The sequence below is a fragment of the Canis lupus genome, chromosome 23 (assembly GCF_003254725.2).
Source record: "Canis lupus dingo isolate Sandy chromosome 23, ASM325472v2, whole genome shotgun sequence".
Taxonomy (NCBI): domain Eukaryota; kingdom Metazoa; phylum Chordata; class Mammalia; order Carnivora; family Canidae; genus Canis; species Canis lupus.
Window position 1 is genome coordinate 21,914,089 of NC_064265.1, and position 20,582 is coordinate 21,934,670.

Genomic DNA, 20,582 nt, shown 5'->3' on the forward strand with positions numbered 1-20,582 from the left:
TAGCCACAAATATATATCATTTGTAATTTAACCAAATAATTAAAATCAGGATATTTACTTACCTAGATCATTACCAATGTACCACTGTTTAATCTTTCTGTATACTTCATTACTTTAATATTGAACATTTTAAAAATGCCTCATCTAAATTATTTGCCGGCTGGCTAGTAAAGATCAACACTACCTCTTTCAATTCCGTTCTCCTCATCTCTATGTATCTTTCAAAACTTTAAGTTTATTTCTTCTTCCCAGATCATTGTGGATTGCAAAACTCTTTGAGGATTAAAGTGATCAAGTTAATAAGCTGTTAGGCAGTAATGGTCTCAGTGATCCACAGTTTGTTCAGATTTTCCCTTTTAGCCACTGAGACAAAGAAACTGATTATAATTGTTTATTTTTCCTTTAACCGAGAAATCCTAGAATTCGTGCTTTAGTAAAATTTTACAGTGATTTCCAGATTTTCACGTTGCCCAATACATTTGTTATGGGTTGAATTGCGTCCTCTCAGAAAAATATGTTGAAGCCTGCACCCCCAGTACATCACAATGTGACCTTCTTTGAAAATAGGCTCTTTGCAGAGATAATCAGGTGACAGCGAATTCAGTAGAGTGGTCCAAAATCCAATATAATTGGTATCTTTATAAAAGAGAAATTTGGACACAGGCTCACAAAGGAAGAATGCAACATGAAGGAGGAGGATAATAGCAATCCTTGGCATCTATAAGCCAAAGGTTGCCAGACATGGCTAGGAAAAAAACAGAAGCCAGGAATAGGCAGGAAAGTCTCCTTACGGACTTCAGAGGAAGAATGGCTTTGCCAAGGCCTCAATTTGCGATTCTAGCTCCCAGAAGCATGATATCATGAATTTCTGTTGTTTTAATCCACCAAGTTTGTAGTATTTTGTTATAGAAACCCTAGGAAACTAATACACTGTTAAAATATTAAAAAGAAAATATTAAAAGACCAGTTAACATAGGACTTCCTCATTTTGATTTTTTCAAGCCAGAACTACCTAATGAACTAACTAAATTCATCTGATTGCACCATGATTTTGTAAAAGCAAGGAGTTCAACAGAAAAGTAGGAAGGACATACTTTCAGAATAAGAGAAATCCTTCAATTTAGCCATTTGTAATTTATGTACAACAATGTGTTTGTCCCTGCCTTTTCATCTCAGAGTACAGCAGATTTCAACACCTGGCCCATATTTGAATGACCGCAGGAACCAGTTGTGTTTGTGGACTTCTGGTACAGCTGGTAATAGAATGGATTTCTAGAATTTATTTTCTTGTTCAATCAATAGTGCTAGGCTCTCTGGGGCATTCCATGTAAATGGAATACCAACTCTGGAGTCCCTGGGTTTAATTATTTTAGATCTTATTCAGACCCAATCCTGAAGAATATTGAGAAACCTGACTTCTTGCACCAGCAAGCACCCTAGGCATTCATTGTCTTTGGAGGAGATTTTGCAGAAGCAGGAAGTCTGATCAAAACATTTGAGTTAAATTAAGTCCCTGTAATGCTGATAACAAAATTTCTAAAGCGTCCAAATTAAACACTGGAATCTTCTCAATGGGGAATTATTAGTATGAGCAGGCAACAATCATTCTTTTTTTTTTTTTTTAAGATTCTACTTATTTATTCATGAGAGACAGAGAGAGAGAGAAAGAGAGAGAGAGAGAGAGAGAGAGAGAGGCAGAGATACAGGCAGAGGAAAAAGCAGGCTCCATGCAGGGAGCCAGACATGGGACTCAATGCTGGTCTCCAGGATCAAGCCCTGGGCTGAAGGCGGCGCTAAACCACTGAGCCACCCGGGCTGCCCAACATTCATTCTTTTCAAAGAAATTTAATACTCTTTTGGTTAGAAAAAAAAAATCATGTTGCAAAAAAAGGAAGCCTATGAATGGAATGAAATCACCTTCCCTTCCTTTTTTTCTCAGACTCCTTCCCCCACTTCAGGGTATAGCTTTTCTCATTTATAAACTGAGAAGTTTTGATAGGTTTTAAATATATTCGGAGTTCCAGAGAAAGGAATGAGAACCAAAGGGCATATAAACATGTGTGAAACTTAGGCCCTACCCAGTGAAAATACCAAAGAGATAATTTCAAACATTGTAACCAGAACTGACTTCCATGACTAATTAATTGTGTTGGTAACAACTTCATATTTGCCCTTCCAAATCTCAAAATGCATGTCCATCTGTGGGCATTCCATGACAGGGCCATGATACATTGGTTAAATGCAATTTTCATGTTCATATCAATGATTCTAAGAAAAATAATGTCTTTTTTTTAATATTTTATTTATTTATGACAGATACAGAGAGAGAGAGAGGCAGAGACACAGGCAGAGGGAGAAGCAGGCTCCATGCACCGGGAGCCCGATGTGGGATTCGATCCCGGGTCTCCAGGATCACGCCCTGGGGCAAAGGCAGGCGCCAAACCACTGCGCCACCCAGGGATCCCAGAAAAATAATGTCTTAAGATCCCCTCAAGCTAATCCATTCTTTACTTTTAGCTTTCTACATTTCATTGTATTAGCCTACTTACAGAACATTATGAAAAGTAACCATGGCAGAGAACTACTGACAATGAAATCTCGGACATTTGGACATGTCTTCGCTCACTTACGGTCAAGGACTGGTTTTCTGAACAAAATAATCTTCTCCTTAACTGATCAAGGGGCCAGTATGGCTGTTAGCCTTTGTCTAGGAGAATGCCTGGTGGAAAAATGATCTCAAGTTAACACCTAACGGGTAGTTGAAAGAAACTATCAACAATGACCCTATTGCTTAGATGGTGATAGGTTATATGTGATTTCTGCTTGGTAGCTTAGAGTTCTAGATTTTACTCCCAGAGTCTATATCCTACATCCTATATTGTATCACGGAGTCATTTCTCATGTAACTTTGTCTCTAATAAGCTCACTTCACCTCCTATGCCTAAAGTTTCTTTGTGAATCCATGTTTTCTCACTCCTTTTGTTAGTACCATTCCAAGACCGGTATTGTGTTTTTATATTGGGTTCAATATCATTCAGTTTACCAACTCAAAAGGCATGTGTTAAGCCTATGATAATGGGAGCCATTCTACTAATTGCTGAGACAAAGAACAAGGGGACCCAGCCCTACCTTGACTTGTTATCTGTTGGGAGAGACAAACAAGTCAAGGGATATCGTTGATGGTGCCATAGAGTGTTATGCTGGATAAGTGGGAGAACTTAGCCCATTTGAAGGAGGTACCAGCTAAGTGTCCTGAAAATTAGAGTTCTGAAAATTGAGTAGGTGTTAGCCAAGAGAAAATAAACTAGAACAAGTGGGGAAAGAGTTTTCAAGGCAGAAAAAGTAGAATGTACGAAAGAATTAAAGGTTGATGCTTTGAAAAATGGCTATGCCTTTAATGTGCCTATGTGACTTTATATGTGTTATATTTCTTTTTTTAAAGATTTTATTTATTTATTCATGAGAGACACAGAGAGATAGAGAGAGATAGAGAGAGAGAGAGAGGCAGAGACACAGGCAGAGGGAGAAGCAGGCTCCATACAGGGAGCCCAACGTGGGACTTGATCCCAGGTCTTCAGGATCACGCCCTGGGCCAAAGGCAGCACTAAACCACTGAGCTACCCATGCTGCCCCTATGTGTTATATTTCCTACTTGATTTAAATAAACAGATTTGGGCATGACCTGATTAATGAGATTGATGGGAATAAGTGTACTTCTAGTTGAATGAGTTTGTTAAATGAACTCATGTTTGTCCTTTGCTATTTGAAAAAGAAAGAAACTATGAGACTTAATGTGTATCTGCATTCAGCACCCTCATATACCCCACTCAGAACTGTGTCTTGATCTTGGGTGATTGGTATTCCTGTTAAATTCCCTACTGGCCCAAATTTCAAAGAAAGAAGGGTAAAGACATTATCCCTCAACTTATTTTCACTTGGGTATGGTCTACTGAGGGATTCACATGTGTATTTTACTTTTTGATCTTTTACAAGAAATAAAAATTATGATAAATATTATAAGAAAACCTATAGTCACCTATAATTTTACATCTGTTAATATTTTGTTGCTTTTGCTGCTAGTTCCATACTAAGAAGAAATGTTCTGAATGTAGCTCTGGTGCTCTGTAGCCACTGTCCCAGTCACATTCTGAGATCCCCAAAAGACAACTGTTGTGAGTTTGGTATGCTCCCTTCCTTCATCTGTGGTTCACTTTTAAATACGTATGTATGCATCCATAAATCAGTTACAGATTGTATACATGCGTGTGCTATGATTATTGTTAATTTTGTCTTATGGAGTATTTCAAGCATGTATAAAAATAGAATAATATAATGAAAATTCACATAGTCAGCATTTACCTTCAGTAGTTTTCAACTAAGGACCAAGTTTCATTAATATCCCCACTCATCCCTCAAATATTCTCAATTATTTTGAAGTAAATCAGACCCATAATATCATTTCCTCAGTATATATTTTACTGAATATTTCTAAATGATAATGACTTTTTAAACACATAGCTACACTACAATTATCACAACTGAAAATAAAAAATAATTCCTTATTATAAGTACCCGATTTTACTTCCCCCTGACTATCTTCTAATATTTATTATACAGTTTGTTAGAATCAAGATCCATGTAAGACCCATTGTTTGGAATTGACTGCTATGTCTCTTAAGTATCTTTAAAGTTATAGATCTTATTCCTATTATATTCTAGCTACTGATTTGTTTTAAAAAGCCTGACATAAATTCCTATTGGAATTTATTGATTTTATTAATGTGGAGACTTGTTTTTGTTTTGTTTTGTTTTGTTTTTAATATTTTATTTATTTATGATAGACATAGAGAGAGAGAGGCAGAGACACAGGCAGAGGGAGAGGTAGGCTCCATGCAGGGAGCCCGACGTGGGACTCGATCTGGGGGCTCCAGGATCGTGCCCTGGGCCAAAGGCAGGCTATGCCACTGAGCCACCCAGGGATCCCCTGGAGACTTGTTTTTAATTGAAGTATAGTTGACACATATTATTACATCAGTTTCAGGTGCACAATACAGTGATTCAACAATTATGTGCATTATACCACACTGAGCACCAGAGGTGTGGTCACCATCTGTCATCGTATAGCATTATTACAGTCTTCCCTATGCTGTACTTTTCATCCTCATGACTTATTTATTTTATAACTGGAAGTGTGTACCTCTTAATACCCTTCACTTATTAATTGCCTGGCCCCACTTCCCTCCCTCTGGCAACCACCACTTTGTTCTCTGTATTTATTAATCTGTTTCTGTTTGTTTGTGCATTTGTTTTGTTTTTTAGATTTCATATATAAGTGAAACCATATGGTATTTGTCTTTTCTGTCTGGATTACTTTTCTTAACATAACACCCTCTAAGTCCATTAGTATTGTTGCAAATGGCAAAATTTCATTGCTTTTTTAATGGCCAAGTAATATTCCATTATGTGTGTATATGCATATATGTGTGTGTGTGTGTGTGTGTGTGTATGTCTGTATGCATATACATACCACATCCTCCTTATCCATTTGTCTATTGATAAACACTTAAGTTGCTTCCATACATTGGCTATTATAAATAATGCTACAATAAACATAGGGGTGCATATATCTTTTCAAATTATTGTTTTCATTTTCTTTAGATAAATAGCCAATAGTGGGATTATTGAATCTATGGTATTTCTATTTTTTTATTTTTTTGAGGAACCTCCATACTGTTTTCCATAGTAGCTGCACTAATTTACATTCTCACCAACAGTGCACAAGGATTCCCCTTTCTCTATCCATGTAAAGACTTTTACCACTTTGTTTTGTCCTGTATTTCCTAAGAATGGGTAATTACATCTAGAGGCTTGACCAGATGCAAGTTTGTTATTTCGAGTATGACTTCCTCACAGGTGGTTTGGTACTTCTTCAAGAGACACCTGCTGTCTGGTTGTCTCTTTTTGTTCAATAGCTGTAATTGATGGCCATTTTGCAGACACATTACTTTTTTAGAAGGTATAACATGGTGATCTCCTAATCATTCCTTCTTACTTTATCTATTGACTATGAATGTGTGATTTTTTTCTTAGTATCTGATATCATATTATAGATATTCTGATGCATTTTATCTATCGCCAATAAAGAAATATTTTATTAATTCCTTTTAACCTCTGTGTAGTATTCCATTTTATAGCTCTTTGACTATTTACCATTGGCTCTTTAGGTTGTTTTAGTTTTTACTGATAAAAACAAAACTTCAGGGAACTTCATTGTGAGTTTATCTTGGCAATAAGCTTCTCTAGAGGGTGAATGTTTAGATCTTTTTTTTTCCCTAAGATTTTATTTATTTATTCATGAGAGACACACAGAGAGAGAGAATGGCAGAGACACAGGCAGAGGGAGAAGCAGGTTTCCTGCAAGGAGCCTGATGCAGGACTTGATCCTGGACCCTGGGATCATGCCCTGAGCCGAAAGCAGACTCTCAACTGCCGAGCCACCCAGGCATCCCAAGTGTATAGATCTTATGTTCAGTTCATTTTCAGTTTTCCTAGGTGATGCCAAATTTTTTCTGCACTTTTCCCAAATCCTTGTCAATACAAAATGTCAATTTTTGCCAACTGTCTCCTTGTTATTTTAAGCTTTACTTTCAGAATAGCCAATACATTTTATTTTTTATTGACCATTAAGATATTTTCTTCTACAAATTGCCTTTTACTATGCCTTGAACATTTTGGCTTTGATACGTTATCTTGTAGAAATCATAGTGATTTCTAGAGCTCCTCTATGTTGCCAGAGTACATAATCTTTGATTAGATGTTGCAGACATTGTCTTCTCCCTGCCCCCTTTTGTGTATGTATGTGTATGAAGATATTTATTTTTTTCTTTTGCTGATGAAAGAAAAAAATGGCAGTGTTTTTAAGCTGTGAAAATGACAGTGTTAGACTACCTGAATTCAAACTAGAGCTCTAGAACTGCCTAATGTGAAAACCTAACCCAATTAGCTTCATGTCTTTGTACCTAAACATTTCATATGTAAAATGGGAATAAAAAAAAAATCTACTGTTGTATCTTAGACTCAGTTTTGCTGCAAACTTCTAACTGCTATAAAAATGTTAAATTTAGAGGTGTCTGGGTGGTTCAACCCATTACGTATCTGCCTTTGGCTCAGGTCATGATGCCAGGGTCCTGGGATGTATCCCTGCATCAAGCTCCATGCCCAGCGGGGAGCCTGCTTCTCTCTCTCCTGCTCCTCCTGTTTATGCTCTCTCTCTCACTCTCTCTCTTTCTCTCTCTCTCTGTCAAATAAATAAAATATTTTAAAAAATAAAGTTTAGTTAGGTTAATTCCTAGGTAGCTTATGGTTTTGGGTGCAACTGTTAGTGGGACTGACCCCTTAAATCCTCTTTCTTGTGTCTCATTATTAGTGTATAGAAATGCATCTGATTTCTGTGCATTGATTTTATATCCTGCCACTTTGCTGAATTCCTGTATGAGTTCTAACAATTTGAGGGTGGAGTCATTTGGTTTTTCCACATAGAGTATCATGTCATTTGCAAAGAGTGAGAGTTTGACTTCTTTGCCAATTCAGATGCCTTTTATTTCTTTTTGTTATCTTATTGGTGAGGCTAGGACTTCCAGTAGTACTATGTTGAACAGCAGTAGTGATAGTGGACATCTCTATCATGTTCCTGACCTTAGGGGAAAAGCTCTCAGTTTTTCCCCATTGAGAATGTTACTTGCTGTGGGATTTTCGTATATGGCTTATTAATATGATATGATATGATATGATATGATATGATTGGTATGTTCCCCAGATTTCTACTCTGAAGAGTTTTAATCAAGAAAGGATGCTGTACTTTGTCAAATGCTTTTTCTATTTTATCTACTGAGAGGATCAGATGGTTCTTGTCCTTTCTTTTATTAATGTGGTATATCACATTGATTGATTTCCTGAAGTTGAACCACCTTGTAGCCCAGGAATACATCCCACCTGGTCATGGTGACTAATCCTTTTAATGTACTGTTGGATCCTATTGTCTAGTATCTTGGTGAGAATTTTGCACCCATGTTCATCAGGGATTTTGGTCTGTAATTCTCCTTTTTGGTGGGATCTTTGTCTGGTTTTGGGATCAACATAATGGTGGTCTCATAGAAAGAGTATGGAAGTTTTCCTCCCATTTCTGTTTTTTGAAACAGCTTCAGAAGAATAGATACTAATTCTTTTTTAAATCGCTGGTAGAATTACCCTGGGAAGGCATCCGGCCCTGGACTCTGGTATGTTGGGAGATTTTTGATGACTGCTTCAATTTCCTTGCTGGTTATGGGTCTGTTCAGATTTTCTGTTTCTTCCTATTTCAGTTTTATTAGTTTATACATCTCTAGGAATGCAATCATTTCTTTCAGATTGTCAAATTAGTTGCTCATGCTATGTTCTTATAATCGTTTGTATTTCTTCGGTGTGGTTGTGATCTCTCCTCTTTCATTCATGATTTTATTTATTTGGGTCTTTTTTCTTTTTGGTAAGTCTGGCCAGGAGTTTATCTTACTAATTCTTTCAAAGAACCAACTATCAGTTTAGTTGATCAATTCTATTGTTCTTTTGGTTTCTATTTCATTGATTTCTGCTCTGATCTTTATTATTTATCTTCTTCTGCTGGTTTTACATTTTATTTCTTTAGGCTCTAGCTCCTTTAGGTGTAAAGTTAGGTTGTATATTTGAGACCTTTCATGTTTTTGTGAAAGGCTTGTATTGCTATATACTTGCCTCTTAGGGCCACCTTTGCTGCATCCCAAAGGTTTTGAACAGTTGTGTTTTCATTTTCATTTGTTTCCTTGAATTTTTAAAATTCTTCTTTAGTTTCCTCATTGACCCATTCATTCTTTAGTAGGATGCTCTTTACCCTCCATGTATTTGAGTTCGTTCCAAATTTCCTCATGTGACTGAACTCATGTTCCTGAGTTTCAAGGCTTTGTGGTCTGAAAATAGGCAGGAAATGATCCCAATCTTTTGATACCCACTGAAACCTGATTTGTGACCCAGTATGTCATCTATTCTGGAGAATGTTCTATGTACACTTGAAAAGAATGTGTATTCTGTTGCTTTAGGCTGCAAAACAGGATCATAGAGGAAGAGAGGAAAAAATACAAGACAAATAAGAGAAGGAGACAAACCATAAGAGATTCTTAATCATAGGAAACTAGACAAATTGAGGGTTCCTGGAGGGGAGAGGAGATGGGATATCCAGGGGATGGACATTAAGGATGGCACATGATGTAATGAGTACTAGGTATTATAGAAGACTAATGAATCACTAACGTCTGCCTCTGAAACCAATAATACATATTAATCAATTGAATTTAAATAAAATTTTTTAAAAATAAAGTTTATTAAAAGGAAAAAAACAAAAGTGTCTCCCTTGTAGGGATACTATGAAGACCTAATGAGACATGTAGGCGTTATTAACAGTGCCTCATGTGTCAAAGTGCTTATTTAAAATTAGCTATTTTGGGGACACCTGAGTGGCTCAATTGGTTAAGCATCTGTCTCTTGATTTCAACTCAGCTCATGACTTCAGGGTTGTGATAATGAGCCACACATTGGCTCTGCGCTCAACATGGAGCCTGCTTAAGATTCTCTCCATCTCCTGTTCCTCCCCACCTGCTCTCTCTTTCTCTCTTTAAAAAGAATTTAAAAATAAATAATTAAATTCATATTTTTTCAAATATAAAGTTTATTATAGTTAAATTTATTTTTTCTTGGATGATCGTGGATCACAAGGACCTTTTAAGGCATCTTTCTACTCTTTTTTTGGTTTTCTGCTTCTGGAAAGGAATTGTGATATTTACTATCATTGCTATAAAATAATAATAGAGGAAGCATTTACTTTTATTGAGTGCTTTCTATGTGACAGACACAGTGCTGGGCTCTGTATACACTTTACATAGTTTATTAGTCATAATAACCCAACATGATTATCACTCCATGTAAAGGTAAAGATAGAATTTAGAAAGAGTAAAATAAAACAGCCAGCAACTAGGAGCAGCAACAGTGTAGACTACATACATCTTAACCATTTGTTATTTCCTATGTGGGGAGAAAAAGGAAGGATTATACTTGCTGTCATATGTTATAGCTGCAAGAACCTGGAACTGGGATATGGATAATTGGTTTGTTGTCCATTTTCTACTACTGATTGAAACATTTCTGGTCTTCAGTGGGCTTGTCAATAGAATGAGAAAGCAAGATATGATCACTCAGATTCTTTCCAGCTCTAAGAGGCTGTAGTTCTTAATAAAAGTTGCACCCATACAGATGATCTTTGCAGTGGTATTTAAAACTGGGACAGCCTAAATATCCAAAAACAGAGAACTAAGTAAATTGTGGTATAATTATTTAATATTAGTATGCCACCATTTAATTGGTAAAGATGAAAGCTGATGTTAAATGAAAATATTCTTAAGATGTATTTTAAATGAAAAAAGAGAAAATATTCTATATTATGCTTGCAACTATGTAAAAATATGCAATGAAAAATACAAAGATGTGCATAAAGAATTTGGCTATCTTTGTCCTCAGATGTTAGATTTTAGGTAGTCTCTAGAATCTTGGAATTTCCTGAGTGATGAGTAGCTTTGTGAATCATTCCCATGTTGGATCACACCTGAGTTTATGCAAGTGCAATGACTCAGGATGGAGGCCAGTCACCAGAAGGACTGACCATGTGATTAGAGGATTAGGCTTTGGGCAGGTGATATCATTTGGGACCTTCAGGAAGGGGAAAGGGGCTAGAGTTTGAATTCGTTCACTTTGCCAATGATTCAGTCAGTCATGCATATGTAATGACCCCAATAAAAATTCCAGAGAGCAAGATTTGGGCAAGTTTCTTAGATGTGAGGGTGTTGCAGGGGCCATGCATCCTAATTTCTTGGGGAAGGGACATGGAAGCTCCATGTTCACGATTCTAACAGATCTCACCCTCTGGAACTCTCCATTTGGTTGGTCCTGATTTGTAGCCTTTATGATAAAACTGTAACCACAGATTCAGTGTTTTTTTGAATCCTGTTAATCATTCTAGCAAGATATCAAACCTGCAGGAGTCATGGTAAGCCCCAAATTTGTAGCCAGTTTGTCAGAAGTGCAGGTGGCTTGGGGACTCCCAAATTTGTGGCTCTGTTCCGGGAGCCATCTAAATTGCTGAAAATGTTCTATATGTTTATCGGGATGGTGATAACATGGAAGTATGCACAAGGCAGAGACACAGGCAGAGGGAGAAGCAGGCTCCATGCAGAGAGCCTAATGTGGCACTTGATCCCAGGATTCCAGGATCATGCCCTGAGCCAAAAGCAGACGCTCAACCGCTGAGCCACCCAGGCATCCCACAAGTTTTTTTTTTTTTTTAAGATTTTATTTATATATTCATGAGAGACAGAGAGACAGAGAGAGAGGCAGAAGCCAAGGCAGAGGGAGAAGCAGGCTACCTGCAGGGAGCCCAATGTGGGGGGTCCTGGCGTGACAGCCTGAGCCAAAGGCAGACACTCAACCACTGAGCACTGAGCCACCCAGGTGCCCTAAAGTATCACAGGTTAAAAAAGTCAACTAATGATATACTTAAGATGTATACACTCTTTAAATGTAATTTATGCAGCCTTTTAGAAAGTTAAAGAAAAAGGTCAACATTGCATATGTTTCAAGTGAATAAATTTGTTGCAGGATTGGGAGAATTAGGTTTTTTTATTAATGTTTTCTAATGTGTGAATATAAGTCATATAAACTCAAACTTTGCTAATTCATAGTTGATGTAGTAAATCCACCCAGTGTCACCTAATACTACAGAGTCACAAATATCCAGGACAATGGACATCACAAAGCTTGATGGTGGTACCTGAGAGAGATGGGAGCAGAGCGATGGTTGTGCCTCTTAACTGGCTCTGCTGCTTCGTAGTAGTGTGATAGTAGGCAAGGGGCAAGGAGAGTTTCTCAGTAAGTTGTCAGGATGGAAATGATGCTTTTCAACAAAACAAAACAAAAAAAAAACACACAGCAAATTCCTCTGAGTAACCTTTAGAATTATTGTTACTGGCCATTGTTACATGGAAATACCAGCTGGAGGAGACAACCTTTATATTTCTGAACTTCTAAGCTTCCTGGCATTTCAGTTTTGTTCTTTGATTTTAAAACTGAAAGCCACAATAATAATAGGAACAGAAAGAGAGGAAGTCTCTTAGAGCAGGAAATGTAAACTCAGGACTAACCCCGCATCCTCAAAAAAAAAACAAAAAAAAAAAAAAAAAAAAAAAAAAACCAGTTCATCCTAGAGAAGGGAATCTCAGCTCTGGCTGTCCCTCGTATACTCATTTACAAATCAATTTAACAGAATGCCCAGAGGGGAGGTGAGGGAAAAAGCAAGACCTGAGATAGAAATGCAAAGATCCTTAAGCCTGAAATGAAGAAAAACATATTCATTTGGCTTTAAATAAGGCCATAGGCTGAGTTTGAAATTGAATTTTAGACTAGAGTTCGGGTAAGCATATCAATAGGTTCGTGTATCATCCTTCACTTTTTGTTTGTTTGGGGGCTGGATAATGTATTTAGAATATCCCGCTTTAGAAATTAGATAAATATGTATTAAAATATCATGTAGATTTTACCATTTAATTTAGTTTTTAATTTCATGCTGCATGAGTTAAGTGAAACGTGTCAAAGCTCTTATGGATCTGATTTCTTTGTGTTACATTTTTAGTGTCTTTATTTACTACTGAAAGCTTTACATTTCATTCATATCTTTATGTTGATTATATTCCCGGATCATTATTTTCTAAACTGTATGCATTGGGGGCACCCGGGTGGCTCAGTTAGTTAATATCTGCCTTCAGCTCAGGTCATGATCTCAGAGTCCTGGGATCAAGCCCGGCATCGGGCTCTCTACTTAGCAGAAGGCCTGCTTCTTTCTCTGCCTCTGCCTGCCACTCTACCTACTTGTGCTCTCTTTCTCTCTGTCAAATAAATAAATAAAATCTTAAAAAAATAAAAAAACCTCTATGCATTGAACAAGGATGTTAAATTTAAAAACAAAGAAAACAAATGTTTGGTTATATTATTTTAGAAATTACCTATTAAAAACTTGTTTTTGCTGCAGGTCACCCCAGAAAATTTAATATTTTATTGTGCACTATGAATGTCTAGGCTGTAGTATCAGGGTTTCCTACAGTTTATTTGACCTAAAAACCCCTTTTCTTGCCTCGACACATTGGCATCTCTTGAGACTGATTTTATGGAAAAACTCCTAATGATACTATGTATACACACAATAAGATGTCATTGTTTTGACAGATCACACCTATTGTAGGAAAAGTCAACACATGCGACTTTCTTTTTAAACAAAATATTTGATTATAATGGTAAATAATAGTGTATTTAGACAAAATGATCTAAGTGGCTGTGTGTGTATCCCTATGGTTGATAACAGATGCATGCTACTTTTAGTTACATACCATGTGGTATCATTTAATCAACTATTTAACAATAGAACTGGTTATTATTTAGATTTTAACCTTTCATGATTCTTTGCTGTAAATGGCTTTACTTATAGATGTATATATGAGAGAGGTGAATATGATTTATACTCATTAATAACTCATTTACTCAAACTCATACTCAAAATAACTCATTTGTTGTATTAGATTTCTAAAATGATAAAGATAATTCTGTTGGTGTAACTATAATTTGTGAAATCCATCTTCGAAATATACTTAAGTGGGTTTTTTTAAGTATACTGGGAAATAAAATTGTCTCTGAAGAAGAATACACTACTTTGCATTTTGAAATTTGATTTTATAGTCACAGTGATCAGAACATCATTCAATTCAAACAAAAGAATTAAATCTGGAGAATATGCCACATTTGCATTAAGTGTCTAGTTCCAAAACACCTCCTACACAAATTTGGATTGAATGTGGTCACTGCTTTCCCAGTATTACTGAAAAACCAAAATAATATGCTGCTCACTAATATATGATAAAAATTCAGTACTGTTCACTTTCAGAGAGCATCTTTAATATAATTGTGCAATTTATTTTTATTTTATAATATCATTATAAGAAGTCTTCAGTATTTCTAAATAGGTTAGAGGCATAATTCACCTTATCCCCAAATAGAAATGGGCCCCATTTATGCACTGAACAGATGCAGTAGCATATGATGAAGCAACTACCTCTAAGTCAGAGACCTCTTTCTGCTTTTAATTTTTCTTTAGCTGTTGGCTAAAAGGCAAATTAAATTATCACCGAGTGTTCTCTGTGATTATTGTTGGAGAAGCATTGTGATAGCACGTTTAAACTAGTATAAAAGTGATCTTAGGAAGCAGAATGAAGGCTATTGAAGTAGCCCAGATTCACACATTTGTGTGGCTGTTGGCTTTCTCAAGAGCCTCCATTTGGAAGATGCAAATGGAAAAATACATTTTCCATTTTGGGCTCTAAGTAAGTGGGGTGAGATGGCTTTGAAGAAGGTTTGGAAGATTAGCTGGGGTAAGGGTAAGGGACATGAAAGAAAAATATGTAGAGAGAGAAAAGAGCCCTATTCTATGCTCTGTGACTTTTCATACTGTTATTCATACATTGACAGTAGTTCTAAGCTAAGAAAGAGAGTGGAATTTTAAATTAGTTTTTAATGTTTGGATTAAGATGCTGAACTGAATTTAGGAATGAGCTTTAGATTGTGTGTTCAGACTTGAAAAGATAAAGTTTACTGGAAGCAATTCACATGTTCATCAGCTCACAAGTAGATAAACACATTGTTATATCCATACAAAGAAATACTACTCAGCAATAAAAAGGAATAAGCTATTGATAACATGCAACAGCATGGATGAATCTTAAAAGAATTATTCTGACTGAAGGCTGTCAGCACACAAAAAAACCCTACATGCTATATGATTCCTTTTATATGAACTTCAAGAAAGGGACAGAAAGCAGACTAGTGATTTCAGAATTAGGAGTGGGAGTCAGGTGTTGAGAGGGGTAAGAGGAAACTTTCCCAGGTAATGGAAATGTTCTGTGTAATAATACTACTGTATGTACTTGCCAGATCCCATCAAATTCTACACCTAACATTACTAAATTTTATTATATGTAAATTATACCTAAATAAAACTGGTTAAAAAGAAAGTATGATATGGCTAAAAAAAAAAAAAGGATGATAGAATTCACTAGTAAGGAGAAAGGGGATCCTAGAATTTATTAATACCTGGAAATGACCGGAAAAATCATGAGATAGCTGAGTTTCCTCCAGAATCTGGAAAAGGATTAACATCAAATAAAAAAATGTAAAGTAATGATGGAAGATAAAAATGATTACATCTGTGAGTTCTTCTTGATCATCATAACTATTTAATATTTAAACCACCTAGCCTGGTGCTTAGCACATAGAAGACAATAAATGCTGAGTGCTATTATTTTTATTGTACATTAGGAGTGCCTAGACAGCCTAATAGAAGTGTGGCTATCTAGACAAAAGCTTCCTCCTACCTACCTATGAAGACAACCTATGAGTTAACTCATTCTGATAATTTGAAATACACAAAATGAGGTGGAATTTATCAACGACTTGCTTAGGATAATTAAGAACTACAGTGTATCAGAGAAACTGACTATTAGAACATCATTTCACAGATACATTCTTAGCTTTTTTGTATGTGTCAAATCATTTCTGAGCTATCTGAACCCATTGTGAGGACTTTCAGAATAACTTTCTATCTGATGAGAGTTGAGAGTTCTAGTTTGCAGGTATTCAGTGGAAGTCATAGCCATATGTGTAACATTTGATTTATTTTTAAATGTTTCTTGGCCATGTAAGAAATTAGTAGTGTGACAACAATGATTATGGGAGTATGAGACTCAAGTTAACTCTGATCCTCATATGTGCTGTGATAGAGAAAATATAATAGCCAACATTTATTGATTGTTTAATGTGCTTAGCACTGACTGTGCTAATTACACAAATTATCACTTTTGAACCCTATCACCACCTTAGGAGACACAGATAAGCAAAGGGGTTGCACTAATATTAAGAAGCAGATCAAAATTTTTATCTGACTCCAACAGTTGAAAACCACTGATGTGGATGGTAGGACAAAGCCTATCAGAGCCAGATTGCTGACATTATGTCTTTGGTGTCGCTTGACCTATCCTGGGAATATGGGATGGAGAGAGATAACTGCTCTGATCCAGACTCTCTGAACCTCAAATACTAAGTCCATAGGATAGCAGTCTACATTAAATGGTCAAGAGATGGTTTTTGAATGAATAGATAACTCCATACATTCGAATTCTTAGAAAGTAGGATTTGTACACTATATTTTAACATAGAAGAGATACCAAACATAGCATAAGGTTAATGTTGGATTATGGTGCATAATTTATTTTCAGAACTGCTCATCTGACCAAGTCTATTTACAAGTCCATTTGGGGGCAATGGCATACATACTTCTGTTTGAGATTGCTGGCATTTGGAATAATTTGAGTTTTGATAAACCTTTAATTATATTTTAGGATTATCAAACCGAGACAATTGTTGATCGTAAATGAGAAAAACAGTTAGCATGCAAACTCTAATGGGTACATTTATCATTTTCTTATCATACTGAGCTTTGAGCTTATTGTCTATTTTCCAAGAAAGTAGAAATGCTGTTTCTTAGAATAAAAATGTTTTTTTATAATGTGAGCAGTAGATTCAAGCTGTACAGATTGGCTCTTTAATGAAATAGGCAACATTCCAATGGAACTGACAAGCTTTATTTCTATTTGTTGTATTTTCTTTCTCATTACAGATGGACCCGATTCAGAAAGCTGTAATAAATCATACATTCGGGGTTCCTCTTCCTCATCGAAGAAAGCAAATCATATCATGCAACATTTGCCAGTTGAGATTTAATTCCGATGTAAGTTTACCATTTAGTATTCACTGAAAAAAATGTATTATGCTGTTCTAATCTTGCAGAAGAGATTTCTTCAACATTTTTCTCCAATAACTGAGCATGTCAAAATTCAAAGATAACATTTTAACTCCTTATGTCCTTTAAATTCAGAGTTTATTATATTATTTTGGGGGGTTTACTCTGGAAACATCATACATTAACAATATTTTATCCTTGCAGTTTAAAGGTATGTTTTTAGTCTTTAGGAATACTAAATTTAGCTAATACACTTTCCCTTTGGGGAATAGTCAAATAGCCTTTTAATAAATTATACCTTTGATATAAGATAATTCCCAAATTATATTTCAAGGCCAACATCTTGCTTTGTAAATTTTTTTATCTGCCTTGGTGGTCCCCAATTCCAGATCAGTCCTTTGTGTTCTTAATGATATTTGTGTTAGAGCTCTCAAGTTATTATCCTAGAAGTATTAGCATTTTAATAGGGAGTCCTAAAGGCCTCAAAGCACTGGAGCCCTTGATGAATAAAACTTAAGTGGAGAACATGACAGAAATGAGACATTTATGGACCTGACCAGTGCTTTGCAAAGTATTCATAGAGAGCTATTCATATCTTCCATACCTTTTCTAGGGATCAGAAAATCTCTGGTTTCATCACAATGAAGCTAATTTGCTCATGGCCAATTTGAAAATTACTGCCTGCCTTCCCCAACCTCCTTGGTGTGGAGTTGGTCCTGGGAGATACAGAAAAGAGAAGGGATGTTGGAAGGACTAGGAATAGAATACCTGTTGATACTTTAGGAAAACAGAGGACCCCAGCCTGTCAAAGTGGCTCCTGCACGGTGCCATTATTTTACAAGGTGATGTGTAGTGTGGAGATGACCAAAATGATCTGGATTTTGGAGAATGTTAGGCCTTTCAGTATTTAATCTTTCTAGGCAAGTAAGTCCTTTAGGTTCTCTGATAATGAGAAGAGCATGTGAGATAATCATGCAGAGAAAGCAGATGTGACAGAAATAAAGTATCTTTTTTTCTTCTATCAGAACATCTTATTTTGCATAAGGATTGCTACTGTCTTATGAACTCCTACCTACTAGTATTGTCATCAGATAGTTGTATACCATTTCTTTTGTTGGCTTAAAAAAAGAATAGATTGCCTGCATAGACTCTAAGTGGTATTTGTTGATATAAAAAAAGAATACACTAGGGATCCCTGGGTGGCGCAGCGGTTTGGCGCCTGCCTTTGGCCCAGGGCGCGATCCTGGAGACCCGGGATCGAATCCCACGTCGGGCTCCCGGTGCATGGAGCCTGCTTCTCCCTCTGCCTGTGTCTCTGCCTCTCTCTCTCTCTCTGTGACTATCATAAGTAAATAAATAAAAATTAAAAAAAAAAAAAGAAAAAAAAAAAAAAAAAAAAAAAAAAAAAAAAAGAATACACTAAACATGTGGCATTTTATTGAAAGAGAGGTTTTTGGTTTTTTGTTTTATTTTGTTGTTTGTTTTTAAATACTGAGTGCTTTGAATTGATTTGAATTTTAAGAAATTTGTCATAGTTTAATTTATTAACAAAAAATCTTTTCAACTGAAAAATATCATATAATAATCTCTTCCAGCTGTTGTAAAAAAGGGGCGGTCCTCCAACATGTAAATTTGAGTTCTGAACTCAATAGTTGCAATTTGGTCATTTCTAAACATTTAGTGAATAATCATATAGTTCTGTAATTGTTATTTAAAGTGATTTTTTCTTGATTTCATTCCTTCTTAAATGGTATTGATATTTCACTTTGGAACTGATCAGATAATGATGCAAAAGTCTCCCAGGAGCCATGTTGAGAGCTTCTTACAAATAATGGGGGCTATTTCAATATTTCCTCCTGCCAGCAATTTCACTGTCAATATTTTCCTCTGTGTTAAGTTCACTTCCTGTAAACTGGGAATCAAAAAGAGACTTCAAGCTCATTGAACCCAATCTCCCACTAAATTTAAGAAAACCATCTGCCACATCCAGGCTAAATCCTTGGTTGGTTATCTCCTGCTATGGGTCACCACTTCAAGACAGTTGTTCCTTTTTTTTTTAATGTTTCTAATTCTGTAGATTGGTATCAAAGTCATGTTTAAAGTATTTAGAATTATTACCCGGTATACATTAACATAAAGAGCATTTACATATTTTATAAAATGTATTCTTGTTTTATTTCCTTGACAGAAGAGAATAGCAATTTATATTGCTAATGAAGTTTCAAGTTGATATAGAAATCAATATGTATTCATCAAGGACCATTGCTTCTCATTCTTACAATTTCACTTTCAGGTGTGTCTGGCATGTGGCACATGGAAAATAGCTGAGGTATTTGGAGAATTTAGACTAATTGGTCTGGATCATAAGTATGCAACTGCACACTTGACCATTCACTAGATGCTTACTGCCTTAATCTTCTATTGCTGCTGTAATAAATCATGTAAACTTAATGGTTTAAAACAACATAAATGTATTATCTTATAGTTCTGGAGGTGAGAAGTCAAAAATGGGTATCACTGACTAAAATCACAGTGTTGGCGGGGTAAGGTTCCTTCTGGCAGCTCCAGGGGGGGAATTCAGTTCCTTGCCTTTCTTGTCCAGCTTCTTGAGGCTTCCCTTTTGTTCATGACTCCCTTCCATATTTAGAGCAAGCAATGGCTAGTTGAATCCTTCTCACATTGAATGATTCTGACCCTCACTGGTCTGCCTCCCTCTTCCACTTTTCACAACCCTTATGATCACAGTGAATTCATCTGGATGATCCAGGAAAATTTCTCTACTTTTAAATCAGGTGATTAGCAACCTAACTCCATCTGCTAATTTAATCCCCCTTTGTCATATAATGTAACATATTCATAGTTTCCAGGGATTAATTCTTAAATATCATTTTTTCTCCCTACCACAGGTAGTCATTTGGATGTTTGGCTTAGATTTGAACTGAATTCTATGATGAATTGAATTTATCAGATAATTACCCAGTATAGCTTCATTCCTTTCTATATAAATTGGACATATGTGAATTCATTGCTTTTACATTTTTATCTTGAAACTTGAATGTAAATTCACTATGCAGTCCTAATTTTTTAAATTGTGGTTTAAAGAAAATAGGAAAACCCAATGTTATTGAGTTTATAAATCACATAGCAACATTTTACCATGAGTTACAAATAAAATATAATTATCGTGAAGTTGGAGTACAGGAGCAGAAACTCCTTTAGAGACTTAAAAGTCTCTGTAGTATTATCATGTCAATAAGGGGAACTAATGTGCTGGAAATATGAGATTTGTTTACTATTGACTGGTCATGTCCATGAATACTATTTTTATAAAATATTTAATAGTAAGTGCCAAGATCAATTGGATTTATCACCCCTTCATCCACATATAATAAAATAATATTCACACTAAGAGAAAATACAAATATTTTCTAGATAGATACATATAGATATATCTCATATTTGACCATTTTAATGCCAAGAAAAAGTTTTACAATCCCAATACAACTGCATCTACTCCCTCCAGGTAAATCTGGAATTTATCTGCCTATTTCCATTCTTAAACCTAAAATTATTCTGGAAAAGTAACACTGTAATTCATGTGTATCCTTAGTTGCATCCTCAATCACATAGG

General features: G+C 35.8%; 1 protein-coding gene across 4 annotated transcripts in view; it reads left to right on the forward strand.

Annotated features, from left to right (window-relative positions):
* Positions 1-20,582, forward strand: part of ZNF385D (zinc finger protein 385D) — an 891,925-nt gene that overhangs the window by 759,617 nt on the left and 111,726 nt on the right. For all 4 annotated transcript variants that reach the window (XM_025448806.3, XM_025448807.3, XM_025448809.3 and 1 more), the window contains one exon: positions 16,829-16,939. In XM_025448806.3, coding sequence (XP_025304591.1) covers positions 16,829-16,939 — 111 coding nt within the window. The remainder of the gene's footprint in view (positions 1-16,828; positions 16,940-20,582) is intronic.